This window comes from Chelonoidis abingdonii, chromosome 18 (assembly GCF_003597395.2).
Source record: "Chelonoidis abingdonii isolate Lonesome George chromosome 18, CheloAbing_2.0, whole genome shotgun sequence".
Lineage (NCBI taxonomy): Eukaryota > Metazoa > Chordata > Testudines > Testudinidae > Chelonoidis > Chelonoidis abingdonii.
Genome location: NC_133786.1, coordinates 13,688,729 through 13,713,400, shown reverse-complemented (window position 1 = coordinate 13,713,400; position 24,672 = coordinate 13,688,729). Strand labels below are relative to the sequence as shown.

General features: G+C 56.8%; 1 protein-coding gene across 3 annotated transcripts in view; it reads right to left on the bottom strand.

Annotated features, from left to right (window-relative positions):
• The window catches only part of USP2 (ubiquitin specific peptidase 2), a 72,552-nt gene that overhangs the window by 40,448 nt on the left and 7,432 nt on the right, over window positions 1-24,672 (bottom strand). For 2 of the 3 annotated variants that reach the window (XM_032780463.2, XM_032780458.2), the window contains exons 2-3: window positions 20,837-21,618; window positions 1,248-1,298 (exon numbers count right to left, since the gene is read on the bottom strand). In XM_032780463.2, the coding sequence (XP_032636354.1) occupies window positions 1,248-1,298; window positions 20,837-21,577 (792 nt within the window). In that variant the 5' untranslated portion in view covers window positions 21,578-21,618. Of the gene's footprint in view, window positions 1-1,247; window positions 1,299-7,892; window positions 8,352-20,836; window positions 21,619-24,672 lie in introns of those variants that run through there. The other variant, XM_032780472.2, reaches the window with a different exon arrangement.

Sequence of the window (24,672 nt, the reverse complement as noted above, 5' to 3'; positions counted from 1 at the left end):
GGCTGGCTCCAATCCACACTGAGGCAGCGGGCACAGAAAACTGCTCCCATCTGATAGCGGCTGGGTGGTCTGGGATTGTTGGGGGGAATTCCATGTGAATGGAGGGTGTCCACCTGCCAACACCTTCCTACGCCTGTTGGCAGTCTCAGCAGAGGGCCCTGCTGCCCTGGTACTGCAGCGCATCAGAGAGGCAAGTGACAGATCCCTGGCCCAACTCAGGAGTGGAAAGTGAGGGTGCCCATCTGCCCAAGGTGAGTGCTGCTTGTACCGCTGGAGAACTTACAGCGAGCTCTCTGTAAGAAAAATATGACCAACTGCTGAGGCTGGGGCAGGGCCCTTTAACACAGGTGGGGCCCCATCACCATCTCTGAAGCCAATTAAATGGGGCTGAGAGCCAGGCACACCCAGTGCCACAGCTGGGCAAGCAGCGTGGGGTGCTGTTATTGCAGGCCACAGCCCAAATTAATGATGCAGCTCCTGGCACATGCTGATGAGCCACAAGGGAAGGAAGTTTCCAAACAAGCCCTTTCCCCGGGGGTTAAGGCCTCTCCAGAGAGGAGAAGGGAAAGCGCTGAAAGCAGGCACTGGGGTGCTCAGTCCCTTGAGGTGGGTGCACGGCCTCCTGGGGCTGTCAGTCCATTGGGGTGGGTGGTAGGGATCCCTGGGCTCTCAGTCCGTGGGGGTGATTACTGGGGATCCCCAGGCTGTCAGCTCGTGGGTGGGGAACTTCCTGCTGTCGCTTGGGGTTCCCCTTTCGATGGGTGTGTGGTGCGGAAGTGAGGGGCTGGCCCAGCACTGGGGGAGCTGCTTGGCAATGCTGCTGCCGGAAGTGGTTACAGAAGAACTGTGAGGTGGGTGGGGCAGGCTGGGGGACCGCTGGCAGAGCCAGGAAGGGAGTTCCTAGCATTAGCACAGTCTTTCCTGAGCAGGAACTGAGAAGGTCCTCTGGGTATCAGGTGTATGAGTCAGGGTGGTGGGTGGGGCTGGCCACCAGGCCCTTGGGTAATGCATGTTGGGGAAGGGCGGCAGTGGCTTGGAGTGTGTGTGTGGGGGAATGGGCCGGTGACTGGGTGCAGGAGCCTGACAAACCAATCCAGCGGTCAGGGCTCCCTAGCTGTGCAGCAGTCCCATCAGGGGCCATGTCTCCACAGTGACCCGAGCAAGCGTGTGGGGATGGGGCATGGCACGAGGAGACCCCTGCCCTGGGAGGGAACCCAGCAGTCATATGTTGCGGGAAAGGGACTCACCGTGTTTCCAAGGTTACGGAGGCCGGTCAGACCCTGCACTGTCTTGGAGTTCTGCAAAGAAAGAGCATCAGGGGCAAATCAATGGCAGGGCTTGGGCAGCTCTCAGGCAGTCAGTCTAAAGCCTGGGGCAGACACAGTGGGGAGCAGTGACCGGAGAGCTGGGGGCCATGCCCTCTTGCCCCTCTGTAACCCACTCTGCCTGCCTGAGCATCTATGTAACGATCTAGGCTAGGAGTAAGCCAACAGGCAGCTTTCTACAGATGCTCATTGACTCCTGCATCTCCACAGCCTCTCCAGGGCACAGGCCAGTGTCACTATGTCCATGTTACAGATGGGGAAACAGGTATGAGGTGCAGCAGACACCTGGCCAAGGGCATATGGCCAGGCAGAACTGGGAAGGAGACCCAGGAATCTGGACTACTTGTTCTTTGTTCAGGGTACACCTCCCATTTAAAACAATACTTCAAAGACCACCTCTTCCTGAGTCTGGGGAGCATTCCTGGCACCCTCAAGGTAGGACTTGAGCCCTCATGGCAGTATGACCTGAGCCCTTCCTCCCAGTGGTCATTAGGGATCCAAGTGCCAGAACACCCTGGGGGACCATGAGGGTATAGGGGCCTGGCTGAGTGAGCAGTGTCCCACTCTAGTGGTTGGTGAACATACAGGGTAACAGCCTACTATTGCTATCTGCTAGTGGAGTTACTCCTTCAACTTGAGTGGCAGAGACCTGTGCCTTTGGACCTACGTTCATTCTCAGCTAACAGTACGGGCGAGGGGTTGTTACACGAAGAGCTGAGGATGTTGACTGCCCCAATGGCCAAGCAGAAACTCCAGAAGAAACACTCCAGCCTGCAGTGGTGTGAAAGGTGTTAGCCATGGAAGGTAGAGCATCTGCCCTTCCCTTAAAAGCACTGCCCGTGCCACTGTTCACCCCCATGCACATGCAGACTGCTGTGGCTATGCTGGCAGAGATGGGTCAGAACTGGAACCATTCCCCCACCTCCACCCTAGGCTTGAGGACTCAGATTAAATGGGTTCCGACTCAGCTGCTCAGAGGAGCACAGCCAAGCTGAGCTCAGCTGCAGCTTCTCCTGAGCACTCAGAGCCTTCTCCTTCCTCCAGCCCTTGGGAACCAGGAGGGGAGGGGGCCTGTGAGAGGAACAGTACTGCCCTGCAGAGCCCAGCCTGCTTTGCCCCCAGCCTGGTGCTGACTTGGCTGGGGCGGGGGCAGGAGGGCGAGGGGCAGGGGAATTCAGGCTTTCTCCCTGGAGCTCATTAATTCAGGATTCCTCAGACTCTTGCTGCGAAGGCACAGTCTAGAGATTCCTTCAGACAGAAAGCCTGGCCCTGGGCTCAAAGTCCTGGGCAGCCTTTCTTCTGCCATCTTTCATCTCTCGCCTGTCTCCTCCCACCCCTTTAGCACCAAGAGCTCCCGGGAGCAGAGTTCTGTATGCCAGAGGCAAAGGCAATCCCCACACAGCTGATCTCTGGCCCCTGGATTTCCAATTGGGCAGATCCTTGGAGACCAGGATGGGGGTGGCTGCAACACACTGCTGCCCAAAGAGATCCCCTGACTAGTGAGGAAGGGTGGCCCAGTGGTTAGAAACACAGGTTCCCAGCTCTGCCTCCAACTCCTGGTGTGACCTTGAGCAGGTCCCTGGGGATGCGTCTGCACTATGGCGGGAGGGAACCCCCGCAGCTCGGGTGTGCCCAGCTGCGGTGGGGAGTGGGTAACCCAGCCTGGATGTGTCCACATTGCAGCAGGGAGCGAGAGAGTTTAAATGGGATTCCTTGCTCCTGCTGGGCTGTTGCTGAAGGACCAGTGACTACAGTGGGACTGAGAGAAGCCCAAGGGGAGGAACTTAAATAGCAACCAGCCTGTGCCATCACCTTCCTTATTGGTTAACAGCTCTGTCACTCTATGAGACCCAATGGGAAGCATGCCCTTGTTCCACCCCGAAAGCAGAAAGTAACAGCCGTCAGGGGGAGGTTGTTTGGGGTCCCAGCCTGCTGAGCCCCTGCAATGTAGCCGGATCAGGGGATGGGAAGCCAGGACTCCTGGGAATCTGTTGCTGAGCCATAACCCCACTAGGACTGACAACACACAGCACATAGGAGACAAACTCATCGTGCAGCCCAGAAGCAGTGCAGCCAGCACTGACAGAGGGCAGCCATGCCCAGAGAACCCTGGGCAGGGGTTGGGGAGGATGCCCATTGCCTGTAATACTGAACTAGGACGTGAAAGCAGCTTTCTGTCACTAGTTTCACCCACCCAGCCTGACCTGGGTGCCCAGTTCAGGCAGCTGGAAGAGCCCCACTCAGCATGAAACGCTCCATCTGGGAGAGCATCAGGCAATCAGACCTTTGAAATTCCATCTGTCTAGCTAAAGTACACTCACTGAACTGCAAGCCAGCCTGGTTCAGCATGGCAGCCGACTCTGCCAATCTCCCTGCCGCCCAGAGTGACAGCGCTGTGAGCTTCCTCACAGCAGTGCCCTGACACTGCCAGCCAGAGTGACATCGCTGTGATGTGCCTCACAGCAGTGCCCTGACTCTATCAGCTAGGAAAAGGCAATGTGAGCTTGCTCCAAGTGGTAGGTCTCCAGTGGCAAGAGCTCCCTTTCAATAATACCCTGTCAACGCCAGCTAGGACAGCTGGAGCCAGAAGGCATCTCACGCAAAGCGCAGAGACAAGTGACAGACTCCAGCAGCTGGGCAAGTTAAAACTGACATGCATCCTGGCCATGTTACCAGAAAAAAGAGAGCAGGGACAGGCAGAGAAATGGGCAGTGCTGGGACCAGGAGCACAAACCCATGGGAGCAGAGAACTATGGGATCAAACAGGTGACACAGACACAAGAGGCCAAGACCACAGAGTTAGTGGCAGAACTGGGGTTGGAACTCAGGATCCTGATTCCCTGCACTGCGCTCTAAGTGCTAGATACCACTCCATCCTGGGGCAGAGGCTAGAATCAGGAGCCTGGACGCCCATCCCTGTGCTCTCACCACTTAGCCCAGCCTGCCTCTGTGGGCAGGAGGAGGAGTGCTGGGAGCCCAGGGGTGTGAGATGTCAGATGGCAGGACTGTGGCTCTGTAGCTATCCAGATGCCAGCAGCATGCAGTGCCCAGGGGGTTAAGGAAGAGACTCTAGCCACCCACCCCATGTGAGGCTTAATGTCAGTGACGTTACCCCTCCCCCCCTTCCCAAGCAGCGAGAGGAAGGGGAAGGGGAGGGCGCTGTGCCAGCAGCTCCAAAATAGCAGCGGCTGGTGTGTGTGTGGGAGGCCCCAGCAACAGCCCAAAATAACCCAGCTACAATTACACATGCTGCTTAGTGACAGCATGGGCGTCACAGGCTGAGTCCCCATGGGAAGCGGGGCCAGGTCATCCATGCCCAGCCCCTGCCCTGCACACCCTGCCCTGCTTACAACCAGGGCGACTGGGCAGGTGACGGTGGACCCTAATCTAACCCGAGAACAGCAGGGCTCTGGGAGCTGGGCCTGGCTGCCCCACAGCAGCGCCCTGTCACTGCCAGCTAAGGGGCTGCAGTGATGTAAGCCTCCCCACAGCAGTGCCCTGCCGGTCCCCGACAATCCACACCCTGGCTCCGACTCTCTCTGGACATTTTAACCATCTCTCTTTTAGGACAACTCCTGCTCTGGCCCCGAAGCTCCCAGCAAAGCCAAGCAGCCCCTTGCAATTAGGCTTCCGGGATGGGCTGTCTAGTGAAGACATGGCTACAGCTGAGGAAGTGAGGAATCCCCAGGTCTGGGCTCACCCCTCCCTCCCACTCTGTAAGTGAGCCAAAGTTAAGTCAACAGCCCCCTGGGCAGCATGATAAAGGGGGACAAGCCCCACGGCAGGATCCTCCTATGGCCCTGCAAGAGGCCTGCTGTGGGGCTACCATGCAGGGAAGCATCAACAGGCACATCTTGCTACTTCAGAACCAAATGCTGATAAATAGGCACAGCCGATCTAACTCGCACCTGAATCAGCTGCAGGAGACAGGCCAGGACATTGCCTGACTTCCGTACACTGGCTCCTGGATACTCTGCACGGGAAGCCTCCGAACCCTGCGAGCTTCCCCTCAGCAGTGCCCTGACTCAGTGGGAGCTGGGCACCTTGTGCAGAGCCCAGAAAGCAGTGACTGATCTGGCAGATGGTTATGGAAAAACTGACAAGTGGCCTCCTGGATTATCATACAGAAGAGAGGAGTGGGAGAGGCAGTGAAGACGTGAGGGGGATGAGCGAAGGGAGCGAGGCATGCATGCTAGCTGCCTCAGGTCATTGTAACGCTGCAGGAATTCGGCTGGGTCTGCACCCTTATCAAAAGGGACTGATGTAAGTGGTAGGGATGGGGGATCTCCCATCCTACTGCCACCAGGTCCATATAAGCCCGTAGATGGAGCAGCAGGGCCTGGGGAGGTTCTTAGGGAGTGACAGCCGGGGGGAGCACAGACGGAACTGATTTATCAGCTAGAGGGGGTGGGTTGCTGGAAGGGCCTCCTGCCTAGTTGGGCCTCTCTCTACAGTCCCCTGAGGCCCCACTTACTCCCCATTAAGGTGCATTCCCCATAAAGCCCTTCTTGTCTCCGACTATGGACCATCCCCGGGGGCTGCCCAGGAATTTGTCTCTCCAAAATCACGTGGGCTGGCTTTGGCCAGCTTCCTCTCCCCTGGTTCTGCCCCTCAGCACAGGGGCTGGTGAGGCGGGACGTGGGTAGCAGAGGATGGCGAGATGCAGAGGACAAGGAGGGAATGACCAGCAGAGAAGACTGGAAGGACAGGGCGAGGGCAGCAGGCTGCAGCTCTGGTTGGGGTAGCATGGGGCTGGTTCTCTCCCGCTCTCAAACTCTCCTTTGGGGCCCTGACATACGCCTAGCCTCCCCACGACGTTCCCCAGCTGCACAGGCTGGAGCTTGCTCCTCTAGTGCAGACTCAGGAACCAAGAGCGCCCTGGGAGGCGAGTGCTGCTCTCCGGCCACGGCAGGGAGCTCACCCAAGGCAAGCGGCACTTGCACTGGGACGGGAGTAGCCGGCAACCTCTCCCACAGCCAACACTCTGGCCCGCCTCCCCAAAGTGCCTCCTGCTGGGGAAAGGCCAGGCGTGGAGTAGCTGGGAACTCCCCCTACAGCCCACGCTCCTGCCCACTCTGTACTGGGAGACAGACCACAGCTGATCTGGAGCAGCTAATGTCTGTGCGCTGTGAGAGGGCAGCTTGCTGGAGATCAGCTGTTCCCCTTGGGCAGAGGCCTGATAATGCTGGAGAGTTATTGTACAGCATATGCTCCTCCCCCACGATTTGATGCTGGTTAATCCCCTTCCCCAGCCCTGGCCTTTATTTAGGACATGGGCACAGCCTGGATAGGTGAAATCGAACTGAGGAGCACAGACAGAACACAAGATGTTCCCGCGCAGGGTTCGCTGGACTGGACAGATCAGCCAGGACTGGCTCCCCTCTCGTGGCTGTGGGATGCGACGCTCCCCCCCTCCGCCCGGTCTCTTTAGCCCCTCGAGTTGCCCTGCTGGAGCAGAACATGAGGTGCAGCGGCACCAGCAGCACACAGGGAGCCACAGAGATGGAGCCACATGAGGGCTGGCGACTCTTACATAAACTCCTGGAGCCTCACGCCCCCTTTGCTTTCTCCATTCACCCCACCTAACAAAGGAATGAACCTGCCCTGAGTCTCGGGTGCCGCGGCTCTTGCCCGTAGGGGCCCCCGGGGCGCCCAGTGGGACTCCTCACAACCGGCCAACCTCAGCCCTGCTTACACTTCACCTGGGGCCAATATGGCTCAAGATTCTGCTTGTACGAAAAGGGACAATGAGGCACAGGGAAGGGGGAAGAGACTTAGTCAAGATCACACAGTGAATCAGAGCTGAGAAAAGAACCCAGGGCTCTGGACTCCCACTCCCTCCCTGCCCTGGCCACTAGACCCCACTCTCATCCCAGAGCCAAGGACAGAACCCAGGAGTCCTGACTCCCAGTTCCTCCTCACACTAGCCATTAGACATACTTCCTCTCCCAACAAAAGCCAGAAGAAACTGACAAAATTCTTTTCTGATCCACTGACTAGCTAGCCTGCAGCCGTCACAAATCCACAGCAGGACTGATGTCCCAGCGCAATAGATCCTCATCCCCCTGACAGCACCCTGCTCCAGGTCAGTCCTGAGCAGGGGCAGGTCTGGGGAGGGCAAGGGCAGTTACAGGCACATTCGCATTAGAGGAACGTCTGAACCGTTTGGGATCAGCTGCAGGTGCACAGTGGTTCTCCTCCCAGGCTGGGGGACAGAGCACAGCAAGTCTGAGGCAGAGCCGGGAAAAAGTCCTGGCAGACGCTTGCTGATCTCACTACTAGTCCACCTTGCCTCTCACCCGCACAACAGACCAGGCAAAAGCAGCCAACAGAGCCTAGGCTCTGGGTGGCAGACCCAGCACTGCCACCGTCCCACCTGGGGATGGATGCAGGAGGGGGTGCCCTGGCCTAGACAGCATTTAACACCATGCCAAGCAGGGGCATTGCCAGAAGCTGGGGAGCCTCCCCCATGCCCTGCCAAAGCTAAGGTGCAGGGCAGTGCCCGGGTGGGACGCAGGCCACCCCGACCCCCCAAAACAGGGCAACACAGGACAGAGTTCTCTCTACCTTGGTCTTGTTGAGAAGGAGCCCCACGAAGGTGGAGACCACCAGGGATCCCGGCATGGAGGTCCTGCCAGGGCGCAGCTCCTTGTGCAAGCTGGGGAAAGCGGGGGGCTCCTCGGGCATGGTGACGGTGTAGGAATTCCGCATACTGCCCGGCTCCCGGAGTCAGAGCCCGGGCATTGGGCGGGGTGGGGGGCTGCAGCTTCGGGGAGATTCCCCCGGTGTCCTGGGCGTGGAAAGTTTGTGCTGCAGCCAGGGGCGCTCCCTGCCCGGCCGGCCTGGGCACGGCTCAGCACGGCCAGGAACCTGCGCTACGATCCGAGCCCCTTGCGCTGCGCTTTCCTCGCCGGCTGCTTGCAAACTCCGCTGCCTGCCCCTGGCTCTCCGGCCCGGCCCGGCCCGGCCCCGCCTTGCTCCCGCCGCTCAGCGCAAGCCGAGCTGCTGACGGCACCTGGAGGGCTCTGACATCAAGACGGGGGAGGCGCATAGCGCTCGCTCCGGCGGCCCACGCCACCACAGGACGGGAAGGGGTAGCCGAGGGGGGCACGCGTGGGGCGGCTCTGCAGGGCAACGCACAGCGTCATAGCAACCCTGGCTGGGGGGGGATTGGGGCCCACGCGTGCCGGGCTGCTGCCCTGTCCCGCCAGCGGGGATGGGCTGTGAAACTGAGACAGGCTGCAGAAAACGTGGCTTTAGGCTGCCGGCAGGCTGAGAAACCCTTGCCCTGCATGCTGACCAATAGTGGCTCCTTGTCTGTCTGTCTCAGCCTTTGATCGGAAGCTCTCCAGGCCAGGGACTAGCTTTTCGTTCCCTGCTTGTACAGCGCCGAGGACAAGGGGCCACAACTGGAGCTCCTAGGAGCAGGGGCGGCTCCAGGCACCAGCACGCCAAGCGCATGCCTGGAGCCGCAAGCCACGGTGGGCGCTCTGCCGCTGGCTGTGAGGGTGGCAGGCAGTTGCCTTCGGCAGCATGCCTGTGGAGGGTCCGCTGATCCCGCAGCTTCGGTGGACCTCCCGCAGGCTGCCACCGAATCCACGGGACCGGGGACCTCCCGCAGGCAAGCCACCTAAGGCAGCCTGCCTGCTGTGCTTGGGGCGGCAAAACACCTAGAGCCGCCCCTGCCTAGGAGCTACCTTCATATAAATACACAATGAACTGGTTTAAACCAGTGGCTGTCAACCTTTCCACACTATTGGACCCCTTTCAGGAGCCTGATTTGTCTTGTGTACCCCCAAGTTACACCTCACTTGAAAAGTACTTGCTTATAAAATTAGATACGAAAATATAAAAGTGTCACAGCACACTAGTACTGGAAAATGGCGTATGTTTTCATTTTTACTATGTAATTACAAAATAAACCAACTGGAATATAAATACTGTACTTTAACATATAGTATATAAAGCAGCATAAACAAGTCATTGTCTGTATGAAATTTTAGTTTGTACTGACTCTTCTAGAGCTTTTTCTGTAGCCTGCTGTAAAACTAGGCAAATATCTAGATGAGTTGACGTACCCACTGGAAGACCTCTGAGAACCTTTAGGGGTACAGGCACCCCTGGTTGAGAACCGCTGCTGACAATTAAATAGACTAACGCCTGAGTAAGGTCAATTTTGCCAGCGTTAGTAAATACAGAGTTTGCTGACATGGGAAAGTGGCACCGATATATGTTCAAGTGTGACTTTAAACCACTCAGTTAAAGCGGTGCCAAGGGCCATGTGGATCTTATTAGGATTTAAACAAGGCTTAGTGCAGTTTAACTTACGTCCGTTAGGAACAGGCTGAAGTGAACCCCAAAGAAGCCCCTCCTCTATTGAACAGCCAGCTTTTTGCATTAGTTTAACTAGACAGGTTGAAAAGCTGATTCAGGATAGTTTGGTGCAACTTTTCCATGTAGAGGAGTCTTACAAGGAGCAAGTTAAAGTGACAGAATGGATACAAGTGTCCACACAGAGGTTTGTATTCATTTTCAAACTAGTTTAAGTGAAACCAGCATAACTTGTGTGTGGAGACAAGCCCAGAGGGTGTGGAGTTCGGCTCCTGGGGGATCATACTACCCTCTACTGGAGACCCGAGAGGAGCTGTCTCCTGCTTTACGGCTTGGCAACACTCGGACAGCTGGTTGTGCCAACAGAGGCTCATCATTGGATTGAACGGAATTGCTATTTTTCAGTACATTTTTGGCCTCGATATTTTTTTTGTAATTATTTTCTACTTTTCTTTTTTTTCCCCACACTAGTAGGAAACAAACCCCAACCTGAAGACTCATGCTACTGATTCCCTTTTGAACGGTCACTGCACCTGTGATTCAGAAATAAAACTGTCATATTGCCTCCAGCATGTCCCTGTACTGCTGTCCTCTGCCGGCTTAAATCAGAACTGCACAGCAGTGTGCCATAGGACCGATACTGCTTATAGTGAATGGAGATTCTCCTTTGGCTCAGAAAGATGGGCCTGGGCTAGCGGGAGGAACTGGGTTCCATCTTGGCTGCTACTGAGCTCTTCCAACTGGCCACTGATTTGCTACACTTAGCACTTGAGCAACACTGGGCACAATCCTGAAACCGTTACTCAAGCAAAACTCCTGCTGGCCCTGATGAGAGCTCTGGCTAAGCAAAGACAAGAGGTGCAAGCTCTCATCTGATCTGCGTATAAGGAGCCTATCACTATGGTATCGCATGAGAGCCGACTGTGAGGCAGCTAAATATTATTAGCCCCATTTCAAATCTGGGGAAACTGAGGCACAGAGTGGTGCAGTGACTTGCCTGAGTTTCTGCAGCGAAGGCAGCAGCAGAGCTGGGCAAAGAACCCAGGTGTCCTGACTCTGAGGGCACGTTCAGGCAACACAGCTCTCTCCAATCACAGAAATACAGTTCTGTGTCAGTCTGTTAACTGACTGACTGCCAGGCTGGTGGACTGAGAAAAACGACAAGGGGCTGCATCGACACAAGAGCGCCACGTATCAGGTGTCTTTACTGTTTGCTCTGGGTAAATTTCCATTATTAGCCACAGCATGTTTTCCTCCTGGGTATTTGGAAAAACACACTGACAGCTTCTGCCCAACACAAACTGGCTTCCAAGCCTCCAGCTAACACTCCAAGCAGCACAGTCCACGTGAGTGGCCCAGGTCCAGCACACAGGCCATCCTCCTAATAACCACATTGGGTGACGCACAGAAGCCACCCTGCTCCAATCACCCCACTCCGGAAGTTGGGGACAGGAGAGGATCTGGGCGGTTGTTATTTTAATGCTAATTGCTCCACAACCAAGGTAGCCTCCTTCATCCCCAGATTGAGGCTTCTGCAGACATGTTCTGGGGGAGCTAACTATAGGATGGAGGGTGAGAGGAGGACACTATTTCTGGCAGCTTTAAAAATACCCAAGGCAGTGCCTTGCCGCGTTCATCTGCAGGGGACTTAGATTTTCTCATCAAAGTGTGACAGTCATTTCATTTAACACCGTGTGTATATATATACACACACGAAGAGTATACTATACACAGGCACATACGCAACATGGACGCAGATATCTACCCTCACTCCCAACTCACAGCCTACACTGTACACACACACACACACAATGCATATGCAATGGCCTGCACTCTGCACCCCCTGGATGTAGGCCTGGCAGAATTCAATTCTTTTTACATCATTTCAGTGGTACTGTCAGTTTCTTTTAAAACTTTTAAATTGTTTCCACTGTCAAAGTTGCAGGAAATTTTGGGGATGGGAACAATAAGTATTGTATGACAGTTGCTGCTAGGTTTCAAAAAATCTGTCCATTTCAAATACTATAGATTGAAATGTATTTTCATTGGTTTGTGCGTGTGTGGAGAAATCAATGTTTACCAACAAAAATCTAATCCTTCCAAGCTTAAATATACTATGTATACACACACACACCCCCTCACATGTACACATGCAGGGTACACACATTCACACGCGCAGTATATAGACACAGACACTATATACACACAAACTGACTACACAGGAAGTCACACACAAACAAAAGTGTATACTGTACACACACATAAACACACACTGTATAAACAGACGCACACCAAGTCACCGGGAAGACCAGGTCAAACCCAACCATGCAACGTGAAGCCAGGCTCCTAAGGATTCCTGTCACAGAGGGTCCACCCTAGCAGGACTCTCCACGCAGCGTGACAGCGACGCTGGAGCAGACCCACACTAATACAGACTGGCAGATCGCGCACTAGACATGGAAAACAGGAGACGGCACAAAGCCAGAGGACAGCGACCGTGCAACCAATGAGCAGAGGTGAGATCCGAAGAGGGGGCGGGGGTGCTGCATGGCTGGGGGGGCTGCACGGTGGAGCAGCCTGTCACCTGCTCAGGTGAGCACAGAGCAGGGGACGAATCCCAGACCACCTGAGATGGCCCGTGCAGGGAGCTCCATTCACTCCCCAGGCAGCTGGTTCACCCTCAAACTTCCTGGCGACGTCCCCATGAGGGCATCAGGATGTGTGTGTGGGGAAGAGACAGCAGATACTCTCCAAGCAGTCCCAGAAAGCAGGGGGCCCATGTGCCCCAGCTTTGCCCTCCAGGCCACGCTCAGAAGGTCAGCCAGTTGGTTCTCAGCCACTCAAGTGTTTTCTCTGCCCTCCCAAGGGCAGAGGGTTTGCCTGGTAGCACCAAGCCCGCCCTCCCTTCTGGCCAGCTCAGGCCCCCCGCTCTAGATGCTCTTGCCTCTGTTGTGTTACGCAGGCCCAGACAGCACTGACCCCAGGTTGGGCCGGAGTCACCCAACGGAGCTCTGGGAACCATTCTGGTCAGGTGGTGCCCAGGGGCCAGGCTGCTCCAGCTCAGCAGGTCCTACAGCATGACAGGAGTCATTATGGGATGGAGCACCTGGGGGTGAACCCTTTACCCTCCTGGCCCCAACTCACACTGTGCAAACTCACGTTCCCAGGCATCTTCCTACTCTGCCGGCAGGTCTGCAATGAGCCATCAGCTGCAGGGACAGCCCAAGGCCAGAACCAGGGGGCAAAACCCAACCCCTTCCCCAGAGTTTGGGGCCGGTTCACCTCCAGAGCAAGGACCGAATGGACTCATCTCCCATCCCAGCAATGGAAAGAACAAGTCAGTAAAGAGACACCACAAACCTGGCTCAGCAGCTGGGGAACAGGGCACGTGCCCTTTCCCCTCTAGCGGGCACCGAGTCCAATCTGGTTACAGGTGGGGAGGACTGGCTGGCTTGGGCGGGTGGGCCATGGGACCCTTCCCCTCCAGGGCACTGGTTTCAGTTTGGCCCCTGGTCAGTCATGGATGAAAGTTGTTACTCACTGCATGGGCAACCTGTGCCAAGCAGAGCAACCGCTGCATCCCTGGACCCTACGGTTTCATGCTGCCCCATCCCCACCACGGGGTACATGAGGGCTTGACATGTTCCTTGCTGCCAGTAGGGTAACAGGAGCTAGGGCCATAACCACACAGCTGTGGTGGAATCCAGAGACAGGCCCCTGCGAGTCAGCTAACAACAGGTTGCCCAGAAGCCGGGTTATTGACAAAATGCAGCAGGGCTCTGTGAGATCACAGAGGGGAGCAGAACCCACAGCCCCAGGAGCTGTTGCAGAGGGCAAGGCGGGGTGGGGACCATGCTGAACCCATCGTCCCCGCTGTCCCAAGGCTTGGTGCAGCTCTCAAGCAGTGACCTTCCCAGCAGAGGATGCCAAGCGCCAGTTGGCAGTAAAAGGCCAATGGGTTCAGGGACTGGCTGCAGGCCAGTCCCAGGAGCTGGTTGGGACGGAAGCGTGAGTAGCTGGCGGCAATTTTATGGGTGGCTGCAGCCACCGGATACTCAGTTCACCTGATGTTCTGGGCAGTTAATGGGGCCGCACAAGTCTGGGAGCTCTACCAACACAGCTGGGAAGCAAAGGGTGCCCTGCCAACCCACCCCCTCTGGGGGAGCTCACTGACTGCCTTGCCCTTTTGGCCAAGACTTCCAGAGCACTGAAAAGACGTTTGTTTAAGAAGCTTCACAGATGGGGTCACATTGCTGTCCCCAGTGGCAAAGTAAACTGAGGCACAGAGCACTGCAATCACATGGTCAAGGGCAGAGAACAAGACTAGAACTCTGGAGTCCAGACTGCCTTACGACTAGACAACGTTCCTTTCCAGAAACAAAAACAAGATCTGGGAGCCCTGACTCCCATTCCTCCTGCTCTTGCCATTAGACACTACTCCCCTTCCATCACTGGGAACTGAACTCCTAGATTCTTGCTCCGATAACTCCTGTGATCTTTGCTTTCCATCACTCAACATCCTAAATGACCCAGGTTGAGGGGGAAATGGTTTGGGGACCGTGTAGCGAAGGGAGCACAGCTTCAAAGACACAACGCCTCCAAAATGACCGCAAGTAACCGGCATGACCCATGCCTCCTGGTTAATGGAGCAGAACCGAACGGAGACCTGAATCACCAGCCTCTCCTACCCTTCCCCACAAGCCGCTTCCGGTGCTTTGTGTTTGTGGTTTAATTATTTTTTATGATTTTGCTTCTTAGCTTGGAAAAAAAAATAAGACCGGAAAACAGCAGAGAACATTAAACTGCCAGTGAGCACCATAACCTCTGGCCAGGACAGCTGCCCCAACACTGCACCTCCTGATCCCCCCCACCACTATTAGTACCCTCACCACTGCCATCACGTCTATGCCCCCAAACCTAAAGCCGGGTACAACTTTTGATTAAAAGTTTTTTGGGTGAAAAATGCAGATTTGGGTCGACCTAAACAGTCCACAACTTTGTGTTGATTTTGGGACGCTGTTGCTATGAAAGAAAAAAAAAATTGAAAAACAAATTCCAAAAAAGCCAGAGTGTTTTGACCTTTCGATTCAAAACCACCTTCCCCTTTTTTAAGTATATTAAAANGAGGGGGGCGGGGGGGGGGGGGGGGGGGGGGGGGAAATAAAGCCCAACATCAAAATAAGAAAAAAAAAGTTTTTTGATTCACAGGAAATTTCATTTTCAATTCAACTTGAAACGATTTCCCCCTGGTTTTTCACATTTGCCAGCAAACAGAAAAATCCATTGCTCATACAGCTCTGACCGAAACGCTGCTGTTCTAGGAGAGGCTCTGACACGTCGCCGGAGGTGGGCCAGGGTCCGGGCTAAGGTCACTGTTAAGAACATACTCCGTGTTTTGTTATAACACAGTAAACACTAAGGCACTGCCTGGAAAAAGCCGACTGGGATCACAGAGGGGGAGAAAAGAAAGAGTGCTCAGGACCAGGGTGGCAGAGGGGAGGAATGCGAAGCTTCAGGTATGGTGGGAGTCCCTGGATCAGGGTGGATTGTGACAGGCATCTGGGGGCAGCCTAGGGCACAGGAAGGAGCCTGAAGACAGACTTCTCCTGCCCACCATGCCTGTGTCTATGAAAAAGCTGAGCTGCCTGCAAAGAATGTAACCCCATTCCAGGCCCCAGGGAGGAGGTGGGAATGGCCTACCTGCAGAATGCAGCGAATGGGGAAATCATACTGCCTGCAGAAGACACCTGATAGGGGGCCTGCGGGGGACCCAGTCAGGCCTCTGACCCCCAACCCAGTAAATGATACCCCCACAGGGAGGAGAGAGGCCCCCACGGCTGCCAGACGGTGTCACACACTGCATGGACGGTGGTGGCAGGCGTGAGGCCTGATGGTTAATGAGAGTGGGATGGCAGGGTCCCTAGAGATGGGTAGGTCACTGCCCCATGTAATCCGAGGTTTAGAGTCAAATCTCGTCATTACTAGGAGGAGAACCCAGAGCCTTATGCAGCACATGCGTTTCTGTTGGGGAAGCAGAGGGACTGGCATTGCCAGAGACCGGGTACCGAGTGCAGCCTACTGAGCCAGGAGTTCAGACTTCCCTGCCCCTCTGTTCTAGCCATCCGAGCGGGTGGCTGCAGCCGGGCCGACACTCCAGTGCTGCTGTGCATGAGCTGTGTTTGGAATGGTGGTGGTGGTGGCGGTGAGGGGGAAATGACACCAAATACTCCTCCCTCCACCAGCCATGAGTGTAATGGGAGCTACCGAGCTGCCAGGGGAGAGGGAGAGGGAGAGCTGGGTGCACGCGGTGACATATCAGACAGACCCTGCTCCCGACTCTCTACTACCTTGTCTTGTCACTGACACCTGTGCAGAGCAGGTCTACAACAAATGCACCCTGCCTTGGCAGCACCGAAGCCCCCACGCCCCCAGTGTCAGCGATTACATGGAGCTGGTAGACCCAGACTCAAGTGCTCTGCAAAGCATCCAGTCCTAGCAGCAGCCGCGCTCCCCCACCCCCTGACAGATGGGCTGTGTGCGGCCACGTGTTGGAGCCTGCAGGGTGGAGACTAGAGCCTGGCATCAGGATTTGTCTTCCCTGCAAATTGGCCAGCGGCTCCTCCCAGCGCTGGTTGTGTCTGCCCGCACCCCCTCCCCTCCTGCCCCATGGCTGAGCCAGGAGTTCTGAACTGCTCCCAGCTACAGAGGGGTGGGGGAGATGGTACAGGAGAGGATAAATAATCGACTTTTATGTTCCCAAGGGCCTCACAGGTGATAAATGCAAGGATCGCTCACTTACTGCTGAATGCAGCTGTCTCTGGGGTGGTGCATGGAGGGAGGGCGTGTAGGATTTTGGTCAAGACTAACAGGGCAAACCTGTGGCTCTCTCACAAAGCTGCACCATGGCATATTTAATGCAGGGAGCAGGGCTCTGACATGCTGGCCCCAGAGTCCTGCGCAGGTAGGGGGCTTTGTGTGATTTCCTGGGGAGGAGAAGGGCCAAGCTGGCCCTGCCAGGGTTCGCCCCTGTGGTGCCAGGGAAGCTGGAGAGGCTGTCCCCTCTGGGAGAAGGGCAGCAAGAGAAAGGGCGAGAGCTGAAACAAGAGAGAAAGCAGTGGTGAGAAAGTCTCAGACAGAGACAGGAGGATTAAGGAGGGGTTAAGCCTGTTATGTAAGGTTCTGCCTGGTGCAGACCTGCTAGCGGGAGCTGGAGAGAACCTGCCCCAACTCCGCTCCCCGAGCCAGGCTCCTGCACCTGGCGAGACAGGGTCAGCCTGGAAGGAGAAGCAAGGAGCTGGAGTGCAATCTCTCCTTTCTCTGTGCATGCCAGGGACCTGCACAGAGCAGGGCAGGCAGCTTAGCCTCAGCCCGAAGCAGGGAAAGGGCCGACCCCAGCTGAGCACGGTGCCTGTGGTCACACGACAGGGGAGACTGGCCCTGGCGAGCTGCAGCCCTGCACACTGGCATGTGAGCTAGTGTCGGTGTTGGGGGCAGGGCTGTACATGTGGTTGCTCATGCGTGCACCTCAGCCAGTGCCCGTGGTGCAATGCCTGGATGAAAGAAACCAACAGCCTGAAAACCCTCCTCCTGCCGCTCAGGGGTAGACCGCCCAGCAAGAAAAGGTGAGTCCCCGCAGACCCCTCTCGTCCACTTCCAAGCCTCCAGCACGGGGACAGGACAGCACAGACCTGGGTTTGCATGTGTGCAGGGCAACGGCCAGCCTGACCAGGGATGTATTGGGGGGCAGCTGGAGGCCTCCCAGAGGCCCCCAGAGTGGACAGTTCCTGGCTACAGCCAGGCATTTTCAGGCAGCTTCCCCAGTCCTGCCCCCGACGGATCAGCCCCAGAGCCCAGACACTCTCATACTCAGCCATGATCTGACACCTACAGCTGCCCCATTCCTTGGTGTAAGATGGGGCCTTTGGGCGGGGGAATGAGCAGACGTCCCAGCAGCAGGAGGGCTCTGAACATCCCAGGCAGGCACTGAGCCACCCGACTGCAGACTCACCCCCCATGACTCTGAAACCTGACCCCCTTGGCTCTGCAGCCCCACAGTCAGTCGGTGGGGCCCTGTGCTTGCCTGACTCCTGCCTTGGCCACGCAGCAGCCAATTTCTTCCTGGTTGGTTGGGAAGGAAGGGCGGAGAGGGATAGAAAAAGCGACCAAGGGGTTGAGATGAGCTCTTGGAATGAAATCCAAGTGGAAAATTACCAGCCTGGTCAGATGCGCTCATAAGATGGGCTGTGGGCGTGAGAGGCTCAGCCCTGGACTGGGGCTTTGGGGACACGATGTCTCTGATCTGTACCCAGGGTATGAAATGCTCCACTGCCCGCTTCACAGTTCACCAGAAAGCAGCAGCCAGGGAAATGCTACAGAAGGCTGCTGCACCCTCCCTGGCTAAAAAGCCCCTTGCCTAATGGTTCCACTGAACAGATCCATTGTCCCATACAGCCCAGGGTATCCAGTCGAGAGGAAAGGGACTGGATGTTCCCAGTGACGGTCACGTGGGAACAGGCCCGTGGAGAGAAATTTGGGTCTCCGGTACATCGTGTTTGAGTCCTATCACACTTAATTTACAGGGGTGTTACAGATGTTCTGGGGCCCCAATACACCTGTCCACCTGTTCTCCCTCTCATCAGCCCTGCATGGGAACCTGTTGTCCAGCCCAAGTGCCCAGCCCCGAGGCCCCTGGGATAAGCAGGGCACAGGCAGCTCCAACATCGTCCAGCTGGGAGGGGTGCAGTTGGGTTCTGGGAACAGGACCATGTCCTCATCACATATGATACAGTAACTGGCACACACCGAACCAGCCGCCCCAGATGGGCGTCTCCATCTGCAAGGGCTGCCCAGTCCAGGTTATGTCACCGGAGCACCTTTCACCAGCAGGGCTGATGTGGGTGATTTGTGACAGCAAAGAATGGATCGTGCCAGGGGGAGGGGAGGAGGCAGAGGTGGCAGGTGCAGGGGTGGTACAAATGTCTCACATGCAGTCCTGCCCAGCAGCATCCCCTGACATGCCAGGCCTTGGCATCCCACGCACAGATTTGCCAATGCCCTTCCCGCCTGACCTGCCCTCTCCCCAGCCTGTTGGGACCACCACTCCAGAGCCGGCAGTGTAGGCGTCCCATGCACCCAGAAACTGGCAGCACAGACCCGCTACCGGTGGGATCGTTGAGGGGTGGCTGTGATGGCACAAGGATGCAGCATCAGAGGAGTTGATGCCCCCCCCGGCAGCAGTGGGAGGGGATGGGTTTGACCCCCCAGCTGTCACAGAGCAGCCACAGGGCGACGATGTCTGGCTAGACTGGGTCCCCAGAACAGGACTCCTGGGAGAACCCGGCACTGCACAGCCTAGGCCAGAGGGAGAGGCTTGGATTGTCCCTAATTAGGTTGTTGTGTATATCTCGCGTTCTCTCCCAGGCTCCAATCCCCAGAGCTTACATAACAGGTATAATAATTGTTTAATGTTAGCTTTGGCACACACATACACGCACGCACGCAGCATGTCAACTGGCAGCTGAAAAGCAGCTCAGGGCACACCTAGAAATCTCTGTCTCGGGAATAAGTCACAGCAAGAACCCAGTGTCCCCTCTCTGCCCTGCCTCTTCCCAGGGATCTGTGCACGGGAAAGGAAAGTGAAGCTAAGCATGTGCAACAGGCTTGGAGTGTGTGTGTGTGGGTATGTGCACATGACAGCAGAAGCTTATGTACGTGCGAGCATGTATGTTTGCATGCGCAGTTTTGTGCTCTTGCTTGCGTGACCTTGTGTGTCCGTGTGAGCATGTGCATGCGTGTGCATTCATGTATGTTCATAAGTGTGTGAGCATTCATGTGTACATGCGTGCATGTAAACCTGCCTAACGCAAGCACTCAGAAGGGCACGGGGAATCTGGGGCTCAGTAGAGGATCCTCTCCATTCAGTTAACAGACCCTAAGGCACCAGGGGCTGCCAGAAATTAGCCATCCTGGCGTGCACACAGGTTTCATGCAGGAAGCAGGTGCCCTATCACAGATCACAGCTTCCCCAAGCAGGCTCTGTGCCCTGGGACAGAGCCCACAGACCTCAGGTCCCACCCCACAGACATAGGCTGAGTCCTTCCCCTGGGTGATGAGAACCAGATCAAAGGATTGAAGAGGGTGGGGGCATTGCTGCCAAGGCACCTTCCCCCTGCCCCGGTTTTCACCCCAACCCCCAGTGCAAACCCCTCCTCACTTTAAGTGAGTGAAAGATGCTGTGAGCAGACCCCAGCCCAAGTCCTCACTGGGATGAATCAATCCTGCCCATTCCCTCTTCTACTGGAGGGGACCAGATACACAAAGGGGCGTCAAGTGGTTTAAAACCCAAAGGCACCGCAAATCCAGCCCACCCCTCTCCCGAGGGAATGTGAATCTGGGAGGTGCAGCTTGGGATCAGGGACTCTCTACCCTGCCCCGCATAGACAGGGGAGCCCAGTCTCTATGCACCCCCCACTCAGTCCTTAGCCTCACTGGCCCAACTGCCAGGAAGGGGGCCGGCCAGTGCCAGCAGTGAGGTGGTTTCAATGATGGGAACTCGACAGAGCTGCTGACCTCAACACACACAGGGGGATTTGTGCAATGTCCTTGCACCGTTTGATAATGTCACCTAGCTCTGCTCTGGCATGTTCATCCGCAGATCTCAACGCACTTTACCACAGGGGTCGGGATCATTCTTCCCAAGGCACGGGGAGGTTAAAGTGACTTGCCCAAGATTGCTCAGCAGGCCAGCGGCAGAGCCCCAGTGTTTTATCCACCAAGCCGCACCACCCACCTGAGCCCCATCAGCGAGTCCAGCCTGGCTCACGCCCACTCTGCTGCATGACTGTGGGGCTGTATCATCCTGAGTTGCCACCTCCATAGCTATGGGCTGAGCTGGGAGTGGGGCGTGCACAGCATTTGGCTCCAGGTGTGGCTTCTCCCCAGTGTCTGTGGGGCTCAGGTTTTGGGAGAGGGGACAACAGCTGTGACGCTTGGATCAGGGGGTGGATTTGATTCAGGCTGCTCTATTCTTGGGTTTCCTCCCAACACCTCACCTGCTCTTCCACCTGTGCCCCACGGGCAGCCACTCTCCTCCCTGTCCCTGCTCCCCATCAGCAGCCCCGTGAGGTTACTCGCCCCCCCTAAACACAGGAGATCCCCCGCGCCGAGCCAGCAGCACCTACCGAGGGGTCCCTCGCTGGGGAGTCCGTCCCGCTCTCACTCCTCTCCCATGGCTGGCTGGGGCAGCGGCTGCTGGGCCGGAACATAGGGGTGATGACTTCTTGGGTGGGACTGCGGGGGCAGCCGGGGGTGCGGCTGCCCTTCCTGCTGCAGGACTCCAGGTACTCCTTGACGTACTCGGAGCGGCTGGCAGCCTGATACAGGCTCTGCAGGGCGCAGAGCTCCTGGCGGTTGCGGGCAAGGAGTGGGGTGCGGGGGGGTGAGTCCAGGCGGTAGGGTTCGGAGGCGTGCAGCCTGGCGAACTCCTGTGCCAGGTCCAAGTGGCTGCTGGACTTCTTGCGGCTGAGCGTGGACGGTGTCGCCATGTAGCTGGTGGGGCTGATAGACGTACCGGTGTAGGGGTAGCACGCTCCCCCGCTCAGGCCCCCAATGCCCAGAGGCCTGGCTAGCGTGTGGCCATAGCCCGGGCTCAGCCGGATGCTGGACTCTGGGCGCAGCGCCAGCCGGCCCACATCGTAGCTACTGCTGGGTGAGGCGCCCGAGGTCCGCAGCCGGCTGGAGGCCAGGTAGCTGTTGGGGGGGCTCGGCTTGAAGCTGACCCTGTCCTTGTCTGGGTAAGAGGAGGCGAAGCTAGAGCCATAGGAGGAGTAGGAGCCGTAGCTGGTGGGGGATTTACTGTAGGAGGCGGTGGGGTAGCGGGAGGTGTCTCCATAGCGCTTCAGCAGGGAGGAGAGCTGGGACATCCTGGAGACTGGGGCTCCGGGGGCACCGCCGGTGGCATTGACTGCAAAGCAAGAGCACAGTGAACACCTTGAGTTCCTGCCCCAGTGGGCACCTACCCTAACACGGTGCACACAGCCTGCCCCAGGTTTGGAAGCTGGGGGGCTGGATCTCTCCCCCCTATATTGAGAAAAGGCTGGAGACCCTTTACAAGCCAGCATTTGGGGCAGGAGACCCCTGCTATGGGAACATGGAGATGACTTGGCCAATGTAGCTGTGGGAGACTAAGAATCTCCAGACGGGAGAGACAAACATCCCCCTCCAACTGCCCAGGAGAGAACTCCTCGAGCTGGGCACTGGAGGGGCTGGGATGTGCAAGGGCAGAGCTCCCCAGCTGGATGGAGCCCTGTGCCAGATATGGCCAAATCCTACGCATGGCAGTGCAGGGGCACTCCATGGCAGTGGGACCTGGCTGCGTGAAGCCAAGTCCATCAGGCGCCACATATCCTGAGGGCTGGAAGGGGTAGGAGCACGAGGTAGGCTCAGGCCTGACACAGCTGGGTTCTAGAGGGGGTTATGGTGGGTGGGATGGGAAGGGGGATGTACTTGTGTGGGGCAGACAGCAGAAAGGGGCCAATAGAGGGGTGGGATCCAAGAGAACCCCAGCCAATCCAACCCAAACCCAGCCCCCTTCCTTCATTCCCACTGCTAGTGTGGCACAGGCTCCCTGGATCCGGTTCCTGTTCAGGGCAGGCACTCAGCACAGAGGGTGAGTGGAGCAGATTGAGCCACGCGATCCCCACAAACATGAAACCCACTGACCCCATGGCCAGGAAGGAATCACCTTTCTATGGGGCTGTATTTTAGACCTACTTTGTGCTGGGGCGAACGGAGACCCAGCATGCAGGGCAGGGTCGCCCATTCAGAGGATGATGAGCTAGGTGACTTAATAATGCCCCAGGCCCTTTATGCAATGCTGCAACAGGTCAGTGAGCATGTGTGTGCGTGCACACACCTGTCTGTGTGTCACTGTGTGTATGGAATTCCTTCCTGACCCCATTCAACAGTCCACTTAAGCCTTTGAGCATGAGAGTGGCTGACAGATTTATGGCTTCTCTTGTTATCATTATCCCAGGATGGTCCAATCTCCCCCATTCCCCTGTCCAGTACAGCCACAACACTTGACTTGGTAATCCCGGAGGCTTAGAGCTCATTACATTCACTGATCCCAACCAGGTTCAAATCCAGCCTGGCGGGGTAGTCACTGACAGCTGGTCCCGGCTGACAGCCATTCGGTAGCCACATGGGAAATGAGTTTGTCAGGTCCCAGTCCAGCTCCCAGGGCACACAGAGCACCACCAAAAATGCTGCTAACTGAGCCTTCGTGGGCGGACTCAGCAGAGAAAGCAAGGACTGAATGGGTCATGAACCCCCCTCATTTCCAGCCCATCCCTAGCTCTGAGTTTTCCCCCAGAATCTGTCACCGAGACCCCACTATATCTGGACAGATGGTGAGGAAATTCCTGGGATGCTTGACTGCACCCCCACCCCAAGCCCAGAGCACTCACCCTGCCCCCCCCCACCCACACGGGGGAGGAAGGGGGCAAGGATCTCACACATGCTGGGGATGCTGTGTCTTCTGAATTAGACAGCAAGCGGCAGGGACAGAGCGAGCAGCAGGGACAGATGGCAGCAGAAAGTAGGAGCCTAAACAGAAAGCAAGGGCCTCGGATTCTCTGCGGGCTTGTTCACAGCAGCCAGCGCCCTGCACCGCACAAGACAGAGAAGTCTGCTTCTGCCCAGAGGCCCCCAGTGAGCAGGTAGCAAGGGAGGAGAGGTCACGCTGTGCTCTTCTCCCTAGAAAGTTTAGGGAGCTGGGAGAGATTTTCCCAGCACCTCCTCTGAGCCCTACAACTCCGTTTTCTGGGTAACAGTAATAACAGTGCCTTGCTTTACTGAGCTGGGATTATTCAGAGATGCTTCTAACTCACAATGCTTGGATCTGAATCTCTCCCAAAGTTGAGGGAGGTTTGGGGCATCAGGCACACCTCTAATGTTTCACCCTCCCACAGATAGGGAAACTGAGGCACGCAGAAGGGCAGGGACTCGGTCATCTGATGGGTGGGAAGCTGGCCATGAGCTCCTCCCTGTGCAAAGGCTCGTATGTCAAGGCTCCCGGAGCCCTGGGAAGATGAAAGGGTGTCATACACCTGCCCTGAGTCATTATGGCCAGCCTGGCACAGAGAGGAGGGGCAGCCCATAATCCATGCCGCCTGCCCTCCCTCTCCATGGCACCTGTGCCCACTGGTTTCACAGCTAGGGTGTGTGTGTAGGGGAAATGTGACCGCAAGGAAGGGTGCGCTCTCTTCCCTGTCCCATGGAGGGGCAGGACAGCTGCGGCTGAGATCTGCGTGAATGGAAAGGGATAAGGGAGAGAGAAAAGAGCAGGGAGGAAGAAGAAAGTGCAGGAGGTTCGGGGCTGGAGGGCGAGCCCGTTCCCCAGCGTGAGGACTTGCGGGCTGGAGCCGCTCAGCCCAGGCTCTCTGCTCCGCTGCATCTAACCCCGCTGAGAGCTAGCTGCTCCCATCAGTAATTCAGCACCAGGCCCAAACTCCAGGCTGGAGCCAGCACCTGGAGCCAGTCCCCCTGCCTTCCCGTACCAGCCTGAGTGAGCCAATGGGATGCCCAGCCTGAGCGGGTTTGTATGGGGGATGATTTCATCAGGTCAGATCCCCCCACCACCGCCAGGCCTGCCTGGGGCATTGGTATTCCTGAGGCAGAGTCCCGGGGCTATTCAGCAGCTGCTAGCTCCACTCTCCAGCAGCTGTGACATGCAGCTGAGCTGGTTGGAGGCCTGCAGAAGAGCAGTAGGACAGGTGTGCTGAGCTGGGGGGACAGCTGGAGAGCTCAGAACTAGGTAGTAATGGCCAAGCCCCAGCTGCTGCAGCAGCTCCATGGACTAGGCAGCTCTCAGGTCTGGGAAGTTTTTGCCACCATGGGAGCCAAGGCTCTAGTTAGGACTGTGCATTAGCACCATGGGAAGCTCAGTGTGCAGGCCTCCTGGGGATGGTGGGGGGCTGCACCTCCAGGGGGCATCAATCACCAGCCAGGGCTGCCC